General features: G+C 47.7%; 2 protein-coding genes and 1 long non-coding RNA gene across 3 annotated transcripts in view; 2 read left to right on the forward strand and 1 right to left on the reverse strand.

Annotated features, from left to right (window-relative positions):
- GLOD5 (glyoxalase domain containing 5) overlaps positions 1–1,291 on the forward strand; it is a 13,181-nt gene extending 11,890 nt beyond the window's left edge. The window contains exon 4 of the mRNA XM_005868002.2: positions 955–1,291. Coding sequence (XP_005868064.1) covers positions 955–1,080 — 126 coding nt within the window. The 3' untranslated portion in view covers positions 1,081–1,291. The remainder of the gene's footprint in view (positions 1–954) is intronic.
- Positions 1,292–6,497: 5,206 nt separating this feature from the next.
- On the reverse strand, positions 6,498–7,606 carry LOC106726382. Its single transcript, XR_001362449.1, has 2 exons — positions 7,490–7,606; positions 6,498–6,928 (listed from the first exon to the last, which is right to left on the reverse strand). It is a non-coding gene; the product is annotated as an uncharacterized LOC106726382 (long non-coding RNA).
- Positions 7,607–10,142: 2,536 nt separating this feature from the next.
- On the forward strand, positions 10,143–16,878 carry GATA1 (GATA binding protein 1 (globin transcription factor 1); the record flags this gene model as incomplete). Its single annotated transcript, XM_005868003.2, has 6 exons — positions 10,143–10,254; positions 14,339–14,577; positions 15,060–15,431; positions 15,538–15,683; positions 16,199–16,324; positions 16,771–16,878. Coding segments are annotated over exons 2-6 (972 nt in total), but the record flags the coding sequence as incomplete, so codon positions are not given.
- Between the last annotated feature and the right edge of the window lie 202 nt (positions 16,879–17,080).

The raw sequence follows: 17,080 nt of genomic DNA on the forward strand, positions 1-17,080 counted from the left end.
ATCAGCTGCCTCCTGCACACCTCCTACTGGGGATGTGCCCGCAACCAAGGTACATGCCCTTGACCGGAATCGAACCTGGGACCCTTCAGTCCGCAGGCCGACGCTCGATCCACTGAGCCAAACCAGTCAGGGCACATAAACAAATGTATTTTAAAAGGAAACTTTACTTTACCCTTGTAAAAATTATACCTAAATTATCTTTATATAAATACATTTATGTAAAAAGAAAATGTTCAACCAAATAAATGAAAAACTCATATCTTGGCACAAAAGGAAGGTAACTGTAAAAACAAATAGTTATAAAAGCATCACAATCGGCATTTGATTCTATCTATATCCACCCCCTGAACACTCCAGGCCTGACATTCCAAATGGAGATTTGGCAAGTGGCTAAGGAGGTGCTAATGACTTGTTAGCATCCACCAGAGACTTTCTTCTTGCTATAATCAAAAGGATTGAAGAGGGAATAATTTATAATTTGCTATTATTTAATGTTGGTGTCCCTGTAACACTTAAAATTATTTCATGTAAAGGGGGCATTGGTTCTCCTGTTGGGGAAAACAGATCAAGGTCTTAAATGTATTCTGTGAAAATATCCTGGACTCCTTTTTCAGAAAATATCAGTGAAAAAGTCTTGTTTGGAAGTAGAGAAAGCATAGGGGTGAAGAGTATGAACTTTGGCTTAGACTGCCTGGGTTTAAATTCTGACTCTACCACTTACTAAATAATACTAGACATTATTATCATCCCCATTTCACAGATTAAGAAACTGAGGTACAGAGCATTTATCTGCCCAAGGCCATAGAGCTGAAATGTGGGAGCAGAGAGAGGGAGGGGAGAATGGTAGATGAGATCAGAAAGATACAGGGGTCTTCTAGGCCACTATAAAGAATTAAATTTTGGTCTCATGCATAGAATATAATGAATGACTTTTGTCTTTTCTTCCTACTTCAGGCTTGTGATGTCCCTATTGAGGAGGGTCCAGTCCCCAGAACTGGGGCAAAAGGGCCCATTATGTCCATCTACTTCCGAGACCCTGACGGAAACCTGATTGAAGTGTCCAACTATATTTCCCCGTGATTGAAACTCGCCCTCCTCCATTTTGTTCCCTGAAGTGTTACCCATTTCCTTCCTTCCTCCAGACCCTCACCAGACCCAGAGGCCTCCAAGAACTGATGACTTTGGCACTTCACACATCCTGTTGGAGGAACCTGAGATGGGTCTGGGACCAAACCTACATGACTGAATGTTCTCCTTCCAAGCTGCCCCAATAAATTAATAAGCTCTCAATTAATATAAGCTCTTTGTTATTATTGTCTCGGCATTACATATGGGTGTTTGTCTAGCGCATAAGGTCTCTGAGCTGTTTGGGGATCAGAGACTAGGGTATGACATCTCTGACAACCAAATCCAGGGTCAGGCCCTTGGGATTCAAGGTCTCCCGCAGATTTTTCCTTGCCCATGAACCCATCTTTTTTTTATCCTTTTAGACTCATCTCACTCCTTCCAGGTGATGCCTGATGTTTCCACCTCAAAAGGCTCACTGAACCCCAAGATCTCTATGATGGGACCTTCAAGGAGCATCCCAGATACTACCTCCTCTTGGTGTGCCTTATCTGATCTCACCCCCAGGGGATGTGGAACTTTCTATCTTTGGATCTAGCAAGTCCGAACTCATCTCAGTTGAGGCTCAGCTCCTGACATATATTGAGCACCTCTGTGTGCTTGGCCCTGTTCCAGGCTTTGGAGAGACAGCATTGAACCGAAGAGATAAGCAAACCTTTGTTCAGAGAGCTACCACTCTAGTGGGAGAGATACAAAATAAATAAAATTAAGCAAGGAAAATACTAAGTATGTTATAGGATGATAAATACTTTGGAGGAAAAGAAAACATGGGAAAAAAAGGACCTCAGATACAAATCACTGTGGCAGTTTCCAATGTGTAGTAGGATGGTCAGGGGAAACCTCACTAAGAAGGAGATATTTGAGCACAGACCTGCAGAGATGAGGGGGAAGCTGCACTGGGGGCTGGAAGAAGAGCATACCAGGCAGAGAAGAGAGCCAGTGCAAAGGCCCTAAAGCATGAATGTGCCTGGTGTGTGTGAGGAACAGCAGGAGACCAGTGAGGAGGAAGAAGGAGCAACGAGTGACAGATGGGATGAGTTCCTCAAGAGAGAAAATGTCAACTAGAGAAGAGGCCTAGAGACATTTAGAGTAGAAACAAGGGGAAGAACCAGCACATGAGGTAGGCATAGAGGGAAGGGAAGAGTATGGCTTCCTGAATGAATGAGTGATGGATGAAGGAGCTTGTAAGAGAGTCTATTTGAGGTGAGGGAGTCCCTAGTCTTGTGGACTCTGGTCTCTAAACAGTCCCCACCCAGATGGTAATTCAACCAGGACCCATGAGTGAACCCTCAGGGAGCCCCAAAAATGCTGGGAAGAGAGGATGTGTAAGGATGTGTGCGTCAGCACATGAAAGGCTTTGCCAAAAGCTGTAGCAGGTTTCCTGCCTATTTTTAATCCAGATGTTATGTGCCTGGAGATAGATGATTTATGGAAGGAAGGAAGGAAGGAAGGAAGGAAGGAAGGAAGGAAGGAAGGAAGGAAAGAAGGAAGGAAGGGAAGGAAGGAAGGAAGGAAGGAAAGAAGGAAGGAAGGGAGGAAAGAAGGAAAGGAAGGAAAGAGAGACAAGGAAGGAGGGAAAGGAGGGAGGGGTGGGCAGCAGATGGGTGGATGAATGAATGTTTAGCTGGGTGGGTGGATGGACAGTTGGGTGGGTGGGTAGATGGATGGATGGATAGATGGACCGATATCTCCCGCCCCTGGAGAAACTCTTTCACATGTTTGTGCTCAGAAAGAAGAATATGATTTTGTAAATTCCAGATTTGCTGTAATAGGGAAAACACTAGAAACAACCCAAATGTCCATCAGCCGATGAATTGTTAAACAAACCATGGTATATCCATTACACGAACTACTTCTCAGTAATAAAAGGGAATAATCTCATGAGGCCAGCACTGACCTGATATTAAAACCAGACAAAGACATAACAAGAAAAAAAAACTACAGACCAATATCTCATGAATATAAATGCAAAAATCTTCAATAAAATACTAGTAAATAGAATTCAGCAACATATAATAGGATTATACAACATAATCAGGAATGCAAGATTGGTTCAACATATCAAAATCAATCAAGGTAAATACACCAGATTAATAGAATAAGGTACAAAAACTATGTAATTTCAATAGATGCAGAATTTTTTTTTTTATAAAATTCAACACCCTTTCATGATAAAAAAAACACTCAACAAACTAGGAACATAAGATAACTTCCTCAATCTGATAAAGGGCATCTACAAAAAGCCTACAGCTAACCTCATACTTAATGGCGAAAGACAGAAAGCTTTCTCCCAAAGATCAGAAACAAGTCAAGGATGCTTCCTCTCACCACTTCTATTCAACATTGTACTGGAGGTTCTAGTCAAGGCAATTAGGTAAGAAAAAAAAAAAGTCATTCATATTGGAAAAAAGAAGTAAAACTATCTCTATTTGCAGATGACATTTTTGTACACAGAAAATCTAAAGAACCTACAACAAAACCATTATATATACCATATGCATATACATGTACATGTACATACATATATACACATGTGAACTCAGCAAGGTTACAGGATATAAGATCACTCAAAACTTAATCAAGTTTCTATACGTTAGCAATGAATAATCCAAAAGTGAAATTAAGAAAACAATTCCATTTACAATAGCATCAAAAACAATTAGTATGCCCTAGCTGGCTTGGCTCAGTGGATAGAGCATCGGCCTGCGGACTGAAGGGTCCCAGGTTCGATTCCAGCCAAGGGCACATGCCTGGATTGCGGGCTCAATCCCCAGTGGGGGTGTGCAGGAGGCAGCCAATCAATGATTCTCTCTCATCATTGATGTTTCTATCTCTCTCTCCTTCTCCCTTCCTCTCTGAAACCAATAAAGAAATATATTTAAAAAAACAATTAATAATAAATTTAACAAAAGGTGGGCAAGAGTTGTACACTGAAAACTATAAAACATTGCTGAAAGAAATTAAAGGAGACCTAAATAAATGGAAAGACATCACATGTTTACAGATAAAAGAGTTTATAGTGTTAAGATGGCCCTAACCGGTTTGGCTCAGTGGATAGAGCGTCAGCCTGCAGACTCAAGGGTCCCAGGTTCGATTCCGGTCAAGGGCATGTACCTTGATTGCGGGCACATCCCCAGTAGGGAGTGTGCAGGAGGCAGCTGATCAATGTTTCTCTCTCATCGATGTTTCTAACTCTCTATCCCTCTCCCTTCCTCTCTGTAAAAAATCAATAAAATATATTTTTAAAAAGATGGCAATACTCCCCCAGTTGATCTACAGATTTCATGCAATCCCTATCAGAATCCTATCTTGCTTCTTTGCAGAAATTGAAAAACCAATCCTAAAATTCATGTGGAAATGCTAGGGACCCAGAATGGTTACAACAATCTTATCTTTTTAATGTTTTTATTGATTTCAGAGAGAGGAAGGGGGAGGAAGAGAGAGATAGAAACACTGATGAGAAACATCAATTGGCTGCCTCCTGCATGCCTCCTACTGGGGCTCAAGCCCACAACCTGGGCATGTGCTCTGATGAAATCTAACCAGCAACCTCCTGGTGCATGGGACTAAGCCCAGCCAACTGAGCCACTGGCCAGCTACAATAGTCTTGAAAAAGAAAAACACAGTTGGAGGACTCACACATCCCAATTTAAAAACTTACTACATATCTATAGTAATCAAGAGTGGTACTGGCATAAAAATAGACAATATAGATCAACAGAATAGAATTGAGAGTCAGAAATAATATATATGGGCAATTGATGTTTGACAAGTATGCCAAGGCAAGCCAATGGAGAAAAAAAATAGTGTTTTCAACAAATGGTGCTGGGACAGCTGGCTATCCATAAACAAAAGAATGAATTTGGATTCCCTACTAACACCAGATACAAAAATTAACTCAAAATTAATCAAAGGCCTAGCCAGTCTGGCTCAGTGGTGAGGAGGTCACAGTTCGATTCAGGGCACATGCCCATTGTGGGCTCAGTCCCCAGTAGGAGGCGTGCAGAAGGCAGCCGATCAATGATTCTTTCTCATCATTAATGTTTCTATCTCTTTTCCTCTCTCTTCCTCTCTGAAATCAATAAAAATATATTTAAATTTTTTAAAGAAAATAAACATATGAAAAATAAAATTTTAAAAAATGAATCAAAGACCTAAAACTACAAAACTCTTATAAGAAAACTTAGGCATAAATCTTTGTGACCTTGCATTAGGCAATGGTTTCTTAAATATGGCACCTAAAACATAAGCAACCAAAGAAAATGTAAATTAATTGAGCTTTGTTAAAACTAAAAACTTTTGTGCTTCAAATGTAACTCTCAAGAAAATGAAAAGTCAACCCACAAACAGGAAAAAATACTTGCAAATCACATATCCATAAGAGTCTAGCATCCAGAATATACAAAGAACTCTTAGAACTCAACAATAGAAAGACAAATAACCCAATTAAAAATGGGCAAATAATTTGAACAGACATTTCTCTAAGGAAGATGTGCAAATGGTGAACAACCACATGAAAAAGAGCTCAACATCATAAGTCATGAGGAAAATGCAAATCAAAACTACATTGAGTCCCGCCTGTGTGGCTCAGTGGTTGAGTGTTGAGCAAGTGCGGGTTGCCAGCTCAATCCCCAGTAGGGAGTGTGCAGGAGGCAGCCAATTGATGATTCTCTTTCATCATTGATGTTTCTATCTCTCTCTCCCTCTCCCTTCCTCTCTGAAGTCAATAAAAATATATTTTAAAAACAAAAAAACTACAATAAAATAGCACATCACACCTGTCAAGATGGCTAGAATAAAAAAGCAGAACAAGCCCTAGCTGCTTTGGCTCAGTGGATAGATCATCGGCCTGTGGACTGAAGGGTCCCAGGTTCGATTCTGGCCAAGGGCACATGCCTGGGTTGTGGGCTCGATCCTCAGTGGGGGGGGGGGGATAGGAAGCAGCCGATCAATGATTTTGTCTTATCATTGATGTTTCTCTCTCTCTCTCCCTCTCCCTTCCTCTCTGAAATCAATAAAAATATATTTTTTAGAAAGCAGGACAATATCAAGTGTTGGAAAGGATGTGGATAAATTGGAGCCCTCCTACAGCTTCAGTGGAGAACACTTTTGTAGTTCCTCAAAAAGTTAAACAGAATTACCTGTAATTCTGTTCCTCATATTGTATGATTCCATTTATATGAAATGTCCAGAACAGGCACATCCATGACAGAAATTAGATTAGTATTGCCAGGGACTTGGGGGAAGCAGAAATGGAATGGGAAATAACTGCTAATGGGTACAGGGCTTCTTTTGGGGGTGATAAAAGTGTTCTAGAATTGATAGTGTTGATAACTGCACAACTGTATGTGAATAGACTAATCACTGATATGTATACTTTAAAAGGGTGAATTTTATGGTATGTGAATTACATCTTAATAAAAAAGAATGAACTATGGATACACACAACAATCTGGATGAACGTCACAGCCATTATGCTGAGCAAAAGAAGCACATACTGTATGATTCCATTTATATGAAGTTCAAAAACAAGCCCCCAAGCCCCAGTATCCTATATTGTTTATACATAGGTACGAATGGAATAAAAAGCATCATGAGGAAGATAAATACCAAACTCCAGGCATTGGAAGGAGAAAGGGAGATGGAATTGGCGCAAGGACTTCAACTGTACTGTAATATTGTTCCTTTTTAAACATATCTGAAGTAAATAAGGCGGGATTCTGTCCCCGTCCTGGTGGACTCCACAATCTGCAAGAGGCATGAATAGTCCAAATGCCATGGGCTGGCACCAAGCTCTAGAACCCTGAAAGATGCCAAGAGAGAAGGAACCAGTCAGGGAAGACTTCAAGGAAGAGAGGACGTTGGGGCTGGTCTCAAATGGCGGTCTGACAAAGTGGATGCTTGGCTGGGACACTCCACCCCCACCCTCACCCCCACCTCCCGCCCTGCCCTCGTGGGTCTCCCCCAAAGCCTTGCCTGGCCCCACTGATTCCCTTATCTGCCCACTCCCAGCTGCCTCCCTGCTGGCTGAACTGTAGCCGCAGACTTCTGGGCCTGTGCCCCCTCCACAGGGATGGGGGAGGGAACAGGGTGAGGCCTGGCCTCAGAGCCTTAGAGTTTCTAGCTCTTGATGGAGGCAGGGCTCTGAGGCCCCCATTCCCCACCCTTCACTTCCCTTCCTGAGCCCTTTCTCCCCCCAGTTATGAAGAAATGGGCCATGAGTCTAGCGGCCAAATCCTTGTGTGAGATGTGCCACCAGTCTGCCCTTCCCCTGGAAGACAGATTTCCCTACCTCTCCCCCTACCCTGCAACTGCTGTTTCTAGTAATACTAACATTGAGGAGAGTTACCTTTACAGAGCTCACCATTTATGGTGTGCCAGGCAGGCCCTGTGTTGAGTGGCATCTCAACAATATTTGATGGGGATTCTATGATTTGCGCCCATTTTCCAGGTGAAGGAACTGGGTTCAGAGTGTGGCTTGCCCAGGAATCATGAGCAAATCAGTGTCAGAACTGAGACAAGAACCTAGGGCTTGGATGAACATCTTCATTTCTCTGTGCCTACTCTAATCTGGAAGATGGAGGCCATTATATGCCCTTACACACAAGGACCTGAAGAGAATGGGATAGATACTATGATGCAGGGAGAGCACTTAGCACAGTGCCTGGGGTGGCTTGGCAAGCATTGTTGCTGTTGTTGTTATTATATTAATGCTAAGAAAAGTATCCAAATCAGTATTATTATCATTATTGTTGGTAGAATTAGGATGAATAATAATCATTAGTTTTAGAAATAGTATTAACAATAGTATTACTGCTAAATTGGAATTAGCATTAGTATTACTATATTATTAAAATTAGTATTAGTGCTAGTATCAATATTAGAATTAGTATTAGTAATTAGAATTGGTATTGGCGTCAGCATATTATTAGCATCAATATTAGAATTAGTAGTAATTCTAGTAAAAAAGGTCCAAGTACTATCCCTCATATACAGTAGGTACTCAATAAATAAATAAGAATATTTAAGTTATTGAGATTTCAGATTCAAGTGAGTTAAAATCACTTTAATGGATTCAATCTTGTTTAGTGGCCCTGTCACCCTATGGAGTAGCCACTATTATTACCCCATCTTTACAGATGAGGAACTGAGGTCCAGAGCAGAAAGCAACTCACCCAGTGGGTGGCAGGGGGTCTATAAATGAGGGTGGGCTGGCTCCAGAGTGGATGTCCTGAAACCATCTTCACTTAGGTCATTGGGTCTTTTCTTCATTCTTACCAATGAGGGCTCGACATGGGCGTGGCACAAAGCAGTAGCTCAATAAATTCCAAGTCGTGGTCTTGCTCTCTTTCCTCCTTAAAACTCCCATTTTGCATATGAGAACACTGAGGCCAGAGGGACAAGATGAGGATGGGAAACTCCCTCTGGGGTGGGTCCACGGGTGAGCAGACCCCACTGACCCAGGGCTCCATCCTTGCCCTCTGCCCTCAGTGGGTCTCGGTCTCCCCATCTGTAGAATGAGTGGTCAGGAGAGCTCCCTGTCCCATGGAGTTCTGGGGCCGTGACTGGGTAGTCTTACCCGCTTCCCTATGGGGACCCAAGTTGGACACCTACTTTGTGAACTGTGCACATGTGTCCAATGTTTTCATATGGAGAAAGTGCTCAGAACAGGCCAGGCATGAGTCTATGATAGCATGAGACACTGGTTGTTGTCACTGCTGTTACTATTCGGGGGAAGTAGGACAGGGCAGGAAGGTGGGAATTGTGGTGCAGAGGAACAGCGATTCTCTGAGGGCCCCTCTCAGCCGGTTGAGGGCAGAGCCACAGGCCACATGGGTCCACATCAGTCCACATTCCCGTGTCCCACCACCCTCAGCACCACCTGCCCAGGGTATACCAGGCTGCCACGTGGGGTCCCATGGACTTCTTCTCAGGCTCTCTGTCTCTGAATATCTCTCTGTCTCTGTGCCCCTCTCTGTAGCATCGACTTCGTCTCCCTTCTGTTTCTCCACCTGTTGTTGGCCTCTGTCATTTCCAGACTTTATCTTTCCCTTCTGTCCATCTCTGTCTCTCGTTCTCTTTGCTTATCTATCTGTTTTTAACTGTCTCTGGCTCTCTCTCTCTGTGCATCTCTCTCCCTCTCTCCTTTCTTTCTGTGCCTCCTTCCAGCTCTGTTTCTTTCTTATTTCTCTGAGTCTCCCAATTTCCATCTCTGTGTCTCACTCTTCTCTATCCCTCCAATTTCTCCTTTCCTTCCCCCACCCCATCCCACTCCTCAAGGACCGGCAGAGGGACTAACTCCTAGTTCCACCTGTTTCCCGCCACCAGAGCAGCATGGCGGGCAAGAAGTTGAGGCCGCTGTCCCTGGGTGCCCCCCAGCTCCGCCCCCCATCCCAAGTCAGCCTGTTACCGCGGAGCCAACAGCCACAGTGGCCTCCATCTGATAAGACTTATCTGCTGCCCCAGGACAGGCCAGAGCTGGCGTAAGCCCCAGTGGGGTGCTGAGTGAGTGTGCCCCTGCCTCCCACCAGCCCTGCCCTGGCCCCTGGGCTGGGCCTGGGTCGTCAAGATGTCCCATGGGCTCTGGTTTAAATCCTACTTAACCTTTCTGAATCTCATTTTTCTTGAGTGCACAATGGGTACAGTCACTCCCCTCCTATTCCTATGGCCAGTAAGACTCACATACATAAGTGCCCAGCCCACACCTGGCCCAGCACATAGTAGGGGCTTTACACTCACTCACTGAAAAGCCAAGCAGAGTCATGAAACCACATCTGCTATTTTCATTTTATCTTGGCTTCAGCCCATACTGTTTGGTTGGACACTGAAGTCCATGGGAGCCCAAGTCAAATAGGGTCCAAGAATCCATGGGGTGGGCAGGTGGGATGGAGGAGGGTCCCCACGGCCCAAGCGGTACCCCACCAGCAGGAGGCCCGCCCCCTCCCCTGGTCTGCCCCACCCACTGCTGCACCAGCCACTCCCTGGGGAGGAGGGAGGAGGGAGAGGGGAGGGAGGGAGAGAAGGAGGAAGGGAGCCTCAAAGGCCAAGGCCAGGCAGGACACCCCCTGGGATCACACTGAGCTCGCCACATCCCCAAAGCAGCTGAACCCTCTGCACCAACCAGCCCAGGTCAGTCTCAGCCCCCCGAGAGTCCCCAGCAAGGCAAACTCCGGGCCTGCTGCCTCTTACCTCAAGGCTATCCCCCTAGCCTGCTTCAGGTTCCCCAACCTACCCCTGGCCCCCAAAGTGTCTACCACCCCTGAATCCCTTGGTAGATCCTCCAGACCACCTCTGCCTTTCCAACCCCCATTCCTATCCCAAACCTACCCCTCTACCCTACTTTCTGCCCTGACTCCCATCTACACCTTCCAAAATACCTACGTTCCTCTGATCCCTAAATGTTCCCCATACCCCATTTCTGCCCCTAAAACATGTTTTTATCCCCCAAATCCTACTTCTGCCCAAAATCTGATTTTCCCTCACCTGAACTTGTCTCTGTATACAAATTCTCCCCCAAAACTCACTCTCCCACCCCAACTATTTCTGCTCCCCAAGTCCTATCTGCTCTACAACATCCTTGCCTCTGCCCTAATTTCTCGCTTTGACCTCCATACCTATCTCTGGCCTGCCAAACCCTAGCTCCATCCTCTTACTCCCATCTCTGACTCTCAAACCTTGTATTTGTTCCCAGTGACTTCTCTCTGATCCCCCCAAACCATTTGTCTCCCCCAAATCCTTGCCTGCTCATCAGAATGTCTTTGCCACCCCAAACGCCAAGTCTACTTCTCCAAGTCTGTACTGTCACATTAATTCTTGTGTCTGCCTTCCCTAAACCCCATCTCAGCCCCCAAAAGTCTGTCCGCCAGGTCTCTCTGGCCCCAAATCTTTCTCTACTCCAATTCTATCTCAGTTCTGAAACTCCTCCTATGCTCCCATAACCCATCTTTGACCCCTAAACTTCATCTCTGCTCCATTAAAACTCTTGGATCCCCAAACTTTTCCATGACATTCAGAATCCATCTCTGACCCCCAAACTACATCTCTAACTTCTCAACTTTCTCTCTCCCAACTTCACCCTGATCCTCAACCTTGTCTCTGCTTCCCCAACCTATTTATGATCCCAAAATGTGACCTTTCAAGGTTGTCTCTGCTCCTCAAACCCCGTACCTGCTTTCCAAGGCCCCATAGCTATACCCCAAACCTCTTGGACTCCTCAATCCCTATCTGACCCTCAAACCCTCCCAAGATGCCATCTGCCCTCAGACCCCACCTCTATTCCCTTTAGCCCTGAGGGACCCTCCCTTGAGGGCTGGAATAGGGACGTTACCTGGGGTGAGGGACTGGGCGAGGGGCTGGGCCGAGGGAGAGTTGAGGGTGCCGGCCTGCTGCCTGCTGCCCGTTGGGGCAGCACTTACTCTAGTGGGGCAGCTGATAAGGAGCTTTCATATCCCCCAGCCTTGAGATAAACTTTATCTCTGTCTGGAGAGTGATAACTGGGCAGGGGGGGCTGGGCCCCTGCCATGAGAGGAGTGGGCAGCCCTAGACCCGCCAAGGTGTCAGATGCAGGGGGGTCAGAGGGGGTTGGAAGGAGGTTATGGGGGAGTGAGGTGAGGATGAGGGGATAAGGGAACAGTGGTGACAGAGGCAAAAAGCAAAAGACACACAGGAAGACAAAGAGAGAAAGGAGGAAGAAACAGAGAGAGATGAGAGGAATAATAGAGAAAAAAAGAGCAAGAGACAGATATACAGAGAAAGGAGAAACAGAGACTCAGAAAGAATGAGATAGAGAGACAGCAGGAGAGCAGGAGACCCCGGAAACAGAAGTGAGAGTGAGACAAGAACGGGGGTGGAGGGATAGAGAAAGACTCACAACTAGAATCATGGAGAGACAGAGATGAAAGAGATGAAGGCTGAGATGAGGAGACAAGACCCCTCCCTGGGGAGAGATCCTGGAGTCTAGGTTGGTTGTGGGCACATCCACAGGGCCATCTCTTTACCAGCATAACCCCCAACCCCGGGCCTAACCCTTCACATAAGCAGGGGGTTGGAAGGGGCCTTCCATTCTATCTCCATCACTCTAGCCTACAGACAGGGACACTGAGGACTTTAGGTTCACAGGACAAGTCATGGTCAAGGGTAGGTTTCCTGGATCTTCATCTGGAGCTATGTGCAGTGGGGTCTGGTCCGGGATATGGGAATAATAAAACAGATATGGAAATAAGGCCAGAGGGCCCAGAGAGAGAGAGAAAGCAGGGAGAGACAAACAAGCAGAAAGAGACAGAATGTGAAAGATGTAGATATGAGTAGAGAGGGAGAGAGAAGAGAAAAAGGTACAAAGAAAACTAAGAAAAGGAGAAACAAAAAGAGATAAAAAGACAGAGAGACAGCCCTGGCCGGTGTTGCTCAGTTGGTTGAGTGCTGTCCCATGTACTGAGGGGTTGCCGGTTCAATTCCCTGGTCAATGTTTGTTTGTTTTTCTTCACCTCTCTCTCTCATAAATAAAAACATATTTTAAAAAAAAGACAGAGAGATACATCAAACCTCAGAGGGAAGGCAGGGGAGGGGGCAGTAAGAGATCAACCAAAGGACTTGTATCCATGCATATGAGCACGACCAATAGACAAGGACAGTAGTGGGGTGAGAGCATGTACTGGGGGTGGGAGCGGGCAGGGAGAGGTCAATGGGGGGAAAAGGAGACATATGTAAAACTTTCAACAATAAAGAATTGTTTAAAAAGACAGAGAGAAAGATGGAGAGAAACAATCATAGAGATAGAGACATGGAAAGACAGACAAAGCGAGAGAAAACCACTAGACATTTATAAAAGTAGAGAAAGAGAGCAATATATACCATGGTAGCATAGAAATGATATGAAATACAGAGAGCAAAGAAACAGTGTTACAGAAAAAGACCCAAGGAGACAGTGATATACACAGAGAAGTATAGTGGCAAAGGGGCATAGACCAAGCTGCCATCTCACAGGTCTTAGCTTGGCCCTGTCACCACCTATCTGGCAAATGGGGAAACTGAGGCCTGGGGATGGCGGGGGCTGAAGGAAGCAGAAAGCAGAACTAGGGCCAGCCTCCCCAGGGAAGTGGGTATGGGTAAAGGGAACACCTCCCACCTGTCCCCCTTCTCAGAGGAAGCCAGTGGCCTTGGGGTGATTTCAAAAGTTGGGCGGGGATGGCAGAGATAAGCAGTGGGAGGTACTGACCCCCCCATCAGGGAGGAACTCTCTCTGCAGATGCAACTGAGGTGGGGGAGGGGGAGTCAAGCCGGAAACCTTGGGGTTTCTGAGAAAGTCAGAAGGCAAGATGCAGCAGATAGGGATGAAACTGGGGAGCATAAGAGGGTGAACCCCCAGGTCCAAGGGGGTGACCAAGGAGTTCATGGAACTCTAATTCTACACTCCATCCCACCCAACCCAGACTCCTCTAGAGGGGGAGAGAAGGGAAGATGGGGGCAGGGGAAGAAGAAGAACAAGAAGAGGAAGAGGAAGAGGAGGACAGGAGGAAAAAATGAGCAGAGAGAAAGAGATGAACAGAAAGAGAGGGAGAGGAGGATGAAGAAAAAGGAGGAGAGGAGAGAGGAGTGGAGGAGATGTAGAAAGGGGGAAAGGGATAGAAGGTGGTTTAGGGGGAGGAGAGGAGAGAAGGAGGAAGAGATAGAAGGAGAGAAGAGAAAGGGGACCAGGGAGAGAGGATGAGGGGGTAAGGGAGAGGAAGAGGAGGAGGGGAAGGGGGGGGAGAGTGAGGAGGAAGAAGGAGGAGTGGAAAGAGAAGGAAGAGGGGGAGAGGAGAGAAGAAAGAAGGGAAGTTGAGTGAGAGGAGGGAAAAGAAGAGATGGGAGGGAGGGAGGAGGAAGAGGGAAGAGAAGAAAGGGAGGAAAAGGAGGAAGAAGAGAAGGAAAGGGAGGGAGGAAGAGGAGAGGAAGGAAGAGAAGGGGGTGTAGGAGGGAGAGGAAGAGGGAAGAAAAAACAAATGAGGCAAGAAGGGGAGGAGAATGGGAAAGGAGAGGAGGATGGGGAGAGATGAGGTAGGAGTGGTAAGGGAAGAAAAAGAGGAGGGGAGGGGGAGAAGGGACCTACAGAGATGGAAAGGAGGGATATAAAGATTGAGTGGATGGAGTGGGAGGAGAAAGGAGGAAAGAGGGTGTGGAGAGGAGAGGGAAGGGGAATGATTTCAGTGTCTGAGGACCCCTCCTGTCCTCACAGGTCAAACCTCAGAGGCCCCATGGAGTTCCCTGGCCTAGGGGCCCTGGGGACCTCTGAGCCCCTACCCCAGTTTGTGGACCCTGCCCTGGTGTCCTCACTACCAGAGTCAGGGGTCTTCTTCCCCTCTGGGCCTGAAGGCTTGGATGCAGCAGCTTCTTCCACTGCCCCAAACACTGCCTCGGCTGCAGCTGCTGCACTGGCCTACTACAGGGATGCGGAGGCCTACAGACACTCCCCAGGTAACTCCTTTGGGTGGTTTTTCTGGCATGGGTTCCATGCTGTTGGGATTGCCATGGAGACCCTTGGCTAGGGTAGAACCGCACAAAGAGGCCATCATGGAAATGGCCAGACGCCTTCATGAGGTATGTGGACCACGTTCCCCACTTATGTGCAGACCCGGGACTGTCCATCCACCTCAACCCGCCACATCGGGAATCAATGTTGTAAGTAGGTGGGGGTGGCCCTAGTGGTTGAGTGACCCCTGGAGCTCCACACAGTTATGCTCAAAGCCCATTGGGAAATGGCTGCAGGTGACTACAGTTGCCAGAGTGACCAGTGGGGCTCAGACCCAGGAGTCCTTCAGGGCCAGCAGCTGCTCTGGCAACCTATGGGAAGGTTGGCCACCATGTGGGGCTGTTGGGCATCACTGCACCCTGAAAGCAGTATGGCTTAAGACCTTCTGTCCCCTTCTTTCTTCCTTCCCATCCCCACCCCCTAACAGTCTTTCAGGTGTACCCATTGCTCAACTGTATGGAGGGAATCCCAGGGGGCTCACCATACACCAGCTGGGCCTATGGCAAGACTGGGCTCTACCCTCCCTCCACTGTGTGCCCCACCCGCGAGGACTCCCCACCCCAGGCCTCAGAAGATCCGGATGGAAAAGGCAGTTTCCTAGAAACGTTAAAGACAGAGCGACTGAGTCCAGACCTGTTGACACTGGGACCTGCAGTGCCTTCATCCATCCCTGTCCCCAGCAGTGCCTATGGGGGCCCTGACTTTCCCAGTAACTTCTTTTCTCCCACCGGAAGCCCCCTCAATCCAGCAGCCTATTCCTCCCCCAAGCTTCGTGGAACACTGCCCCTGGCCACCTGTGGTGAGGTTCCCCAAAAGGGACAGGGAGGTTGAGGAGGGGGATGGGGTCCAAGGCAAAGCTGGGCTGAGCCTGGTTCCCTCTTCTTCCCCCCTGTCCACCTCACCAGAGGCCAGGGAGTGTGTGAACTGCGGAGCGACAGCCACTCCACTGTGGCGGCGAGACAGGACAGGCCACTACCTGTGCAATGCCTGTGGCCTCTATCACAAGATGAATGGGCAAAACAGGCCCCTCATCCGGCCCAAAAAGCGCCTGGTAAGACCCCAGGCCCGCCTCCCCTCACCCAGGTACTCTGTTCTCACTCCGTGCAGGGATCTCTGTCCTCATACTCTATGAGAACCCACATCCCCCCTCCCTGTCCCATTCATTCAGGAACCCAGCTCTGTACAGGAGTGTCTACCCTCAGCCCACCCTCAGGCTGCAAGCAGGCACGCCGTCCACTCCCTGCACAGCAGTTTTCATCCTTGGCTACACACTGGGATCACCGAGGGGCCCTCCCTAGATGGGTTGATTTACTTGGTCTGGGGCGCTGCCTGGGCATCAGGATTGTTTTCGACTCCCCCAGTGAGTCCAATGTCCGCCAACATTGAGAACCACTGATGAAGCACCCCACGCCATTTGGAAAGCCCCAGGACAGGAGGCCATGTCCTCGCCCCTCAGAGAACCCTCAGTCTACGCCTTGTCCAGGAAGCCCTGCCTGCACCCTGACCCTCACCTCCTGGGTCCTCCACCCCCCAGTGCACTGACCCTCACATTCTTGCTGCCCCCAGATCGTCAGCAAGCGGGCAGGTACCCAGTGCACCAACTGCCAGACAACTACCACGACACTGTGGCGGAGGAATGCCAGTGGGGACCCCGTGTGCAATGCCTGCGGCCTCTATTACAAATTACACCAGGTGTGGCCTGTCTCCTGAGACCTGCCCCTCCCCCATCCCACCAACACTCCCTTCCTTCTCCTTCTTTTCCTTTCCTGTATTCTTCCTATCTCCCTTCCTCTCTTCTCCCTGTTATTCTCCTCCCTCCTCCTTCCCCCTCACCCCTCTCTTTTCTGCACCTCCATCTCCTCTCCGCCTTTCTTTCCCCTCCTACTCCCTTCTCTCTCCTCCATTTCTCATCTCCTTTCCCCTCCCCTCCAGCCATCAGCTAGTCCTATGGTTAGAGGCTCCCCTGGCTTAGGGCCTCACAAGCTCATGATTCCTTAGGGCATTATCTGTGCCACAGCTGGGGCTGCTCCCCTAGTCCTTGACCCAGTTCCCTACTCTTAAGGAGTGGGGTGGAAAGGGTGGAGACACAGGGACAAGAGTCTGAGGTTGGGGAACACTCATGGCCTCTCTTTCATCAGGTGAACCGACCACTGACCATGCGGAAGGATGGTATCCAGACTAGAAACCGCAAGGCATCACAGAAAGAAAAGAAGCCAGTGTCAAGTCTGGGAGGCACAGGAGTGCAAGTATGACTGTGTACTAGTATGTGAAACCGCGTGTGACAGCAACCAGGGTGTATGATATGGCGTGTACATGCACACGTCATGGGCAGAGACTGTGTAGTGGCTGATTGCTCTGTGAGGTGGTGACCATGGGGTGAGATTGTGAGAGATGGTGTGCATGACACCAGGCAACTGTGAGAAACGGGGCACAAGTGACTGTATGAGA

Source organism: Myotis brandtii, unplaced genomic scaffold, assembly GCF_000412655.1.
Source record: "Myotis brandtii unplaced genomic scaffold, ASM41265v1 scaffold2579, whole genome shotgun sequence".
NCBI lineage: Eukaryota > Metazoa > Chordata > Mammalia > Chiroptera > Vespertilionidae > Myotis > Myotis brandtii.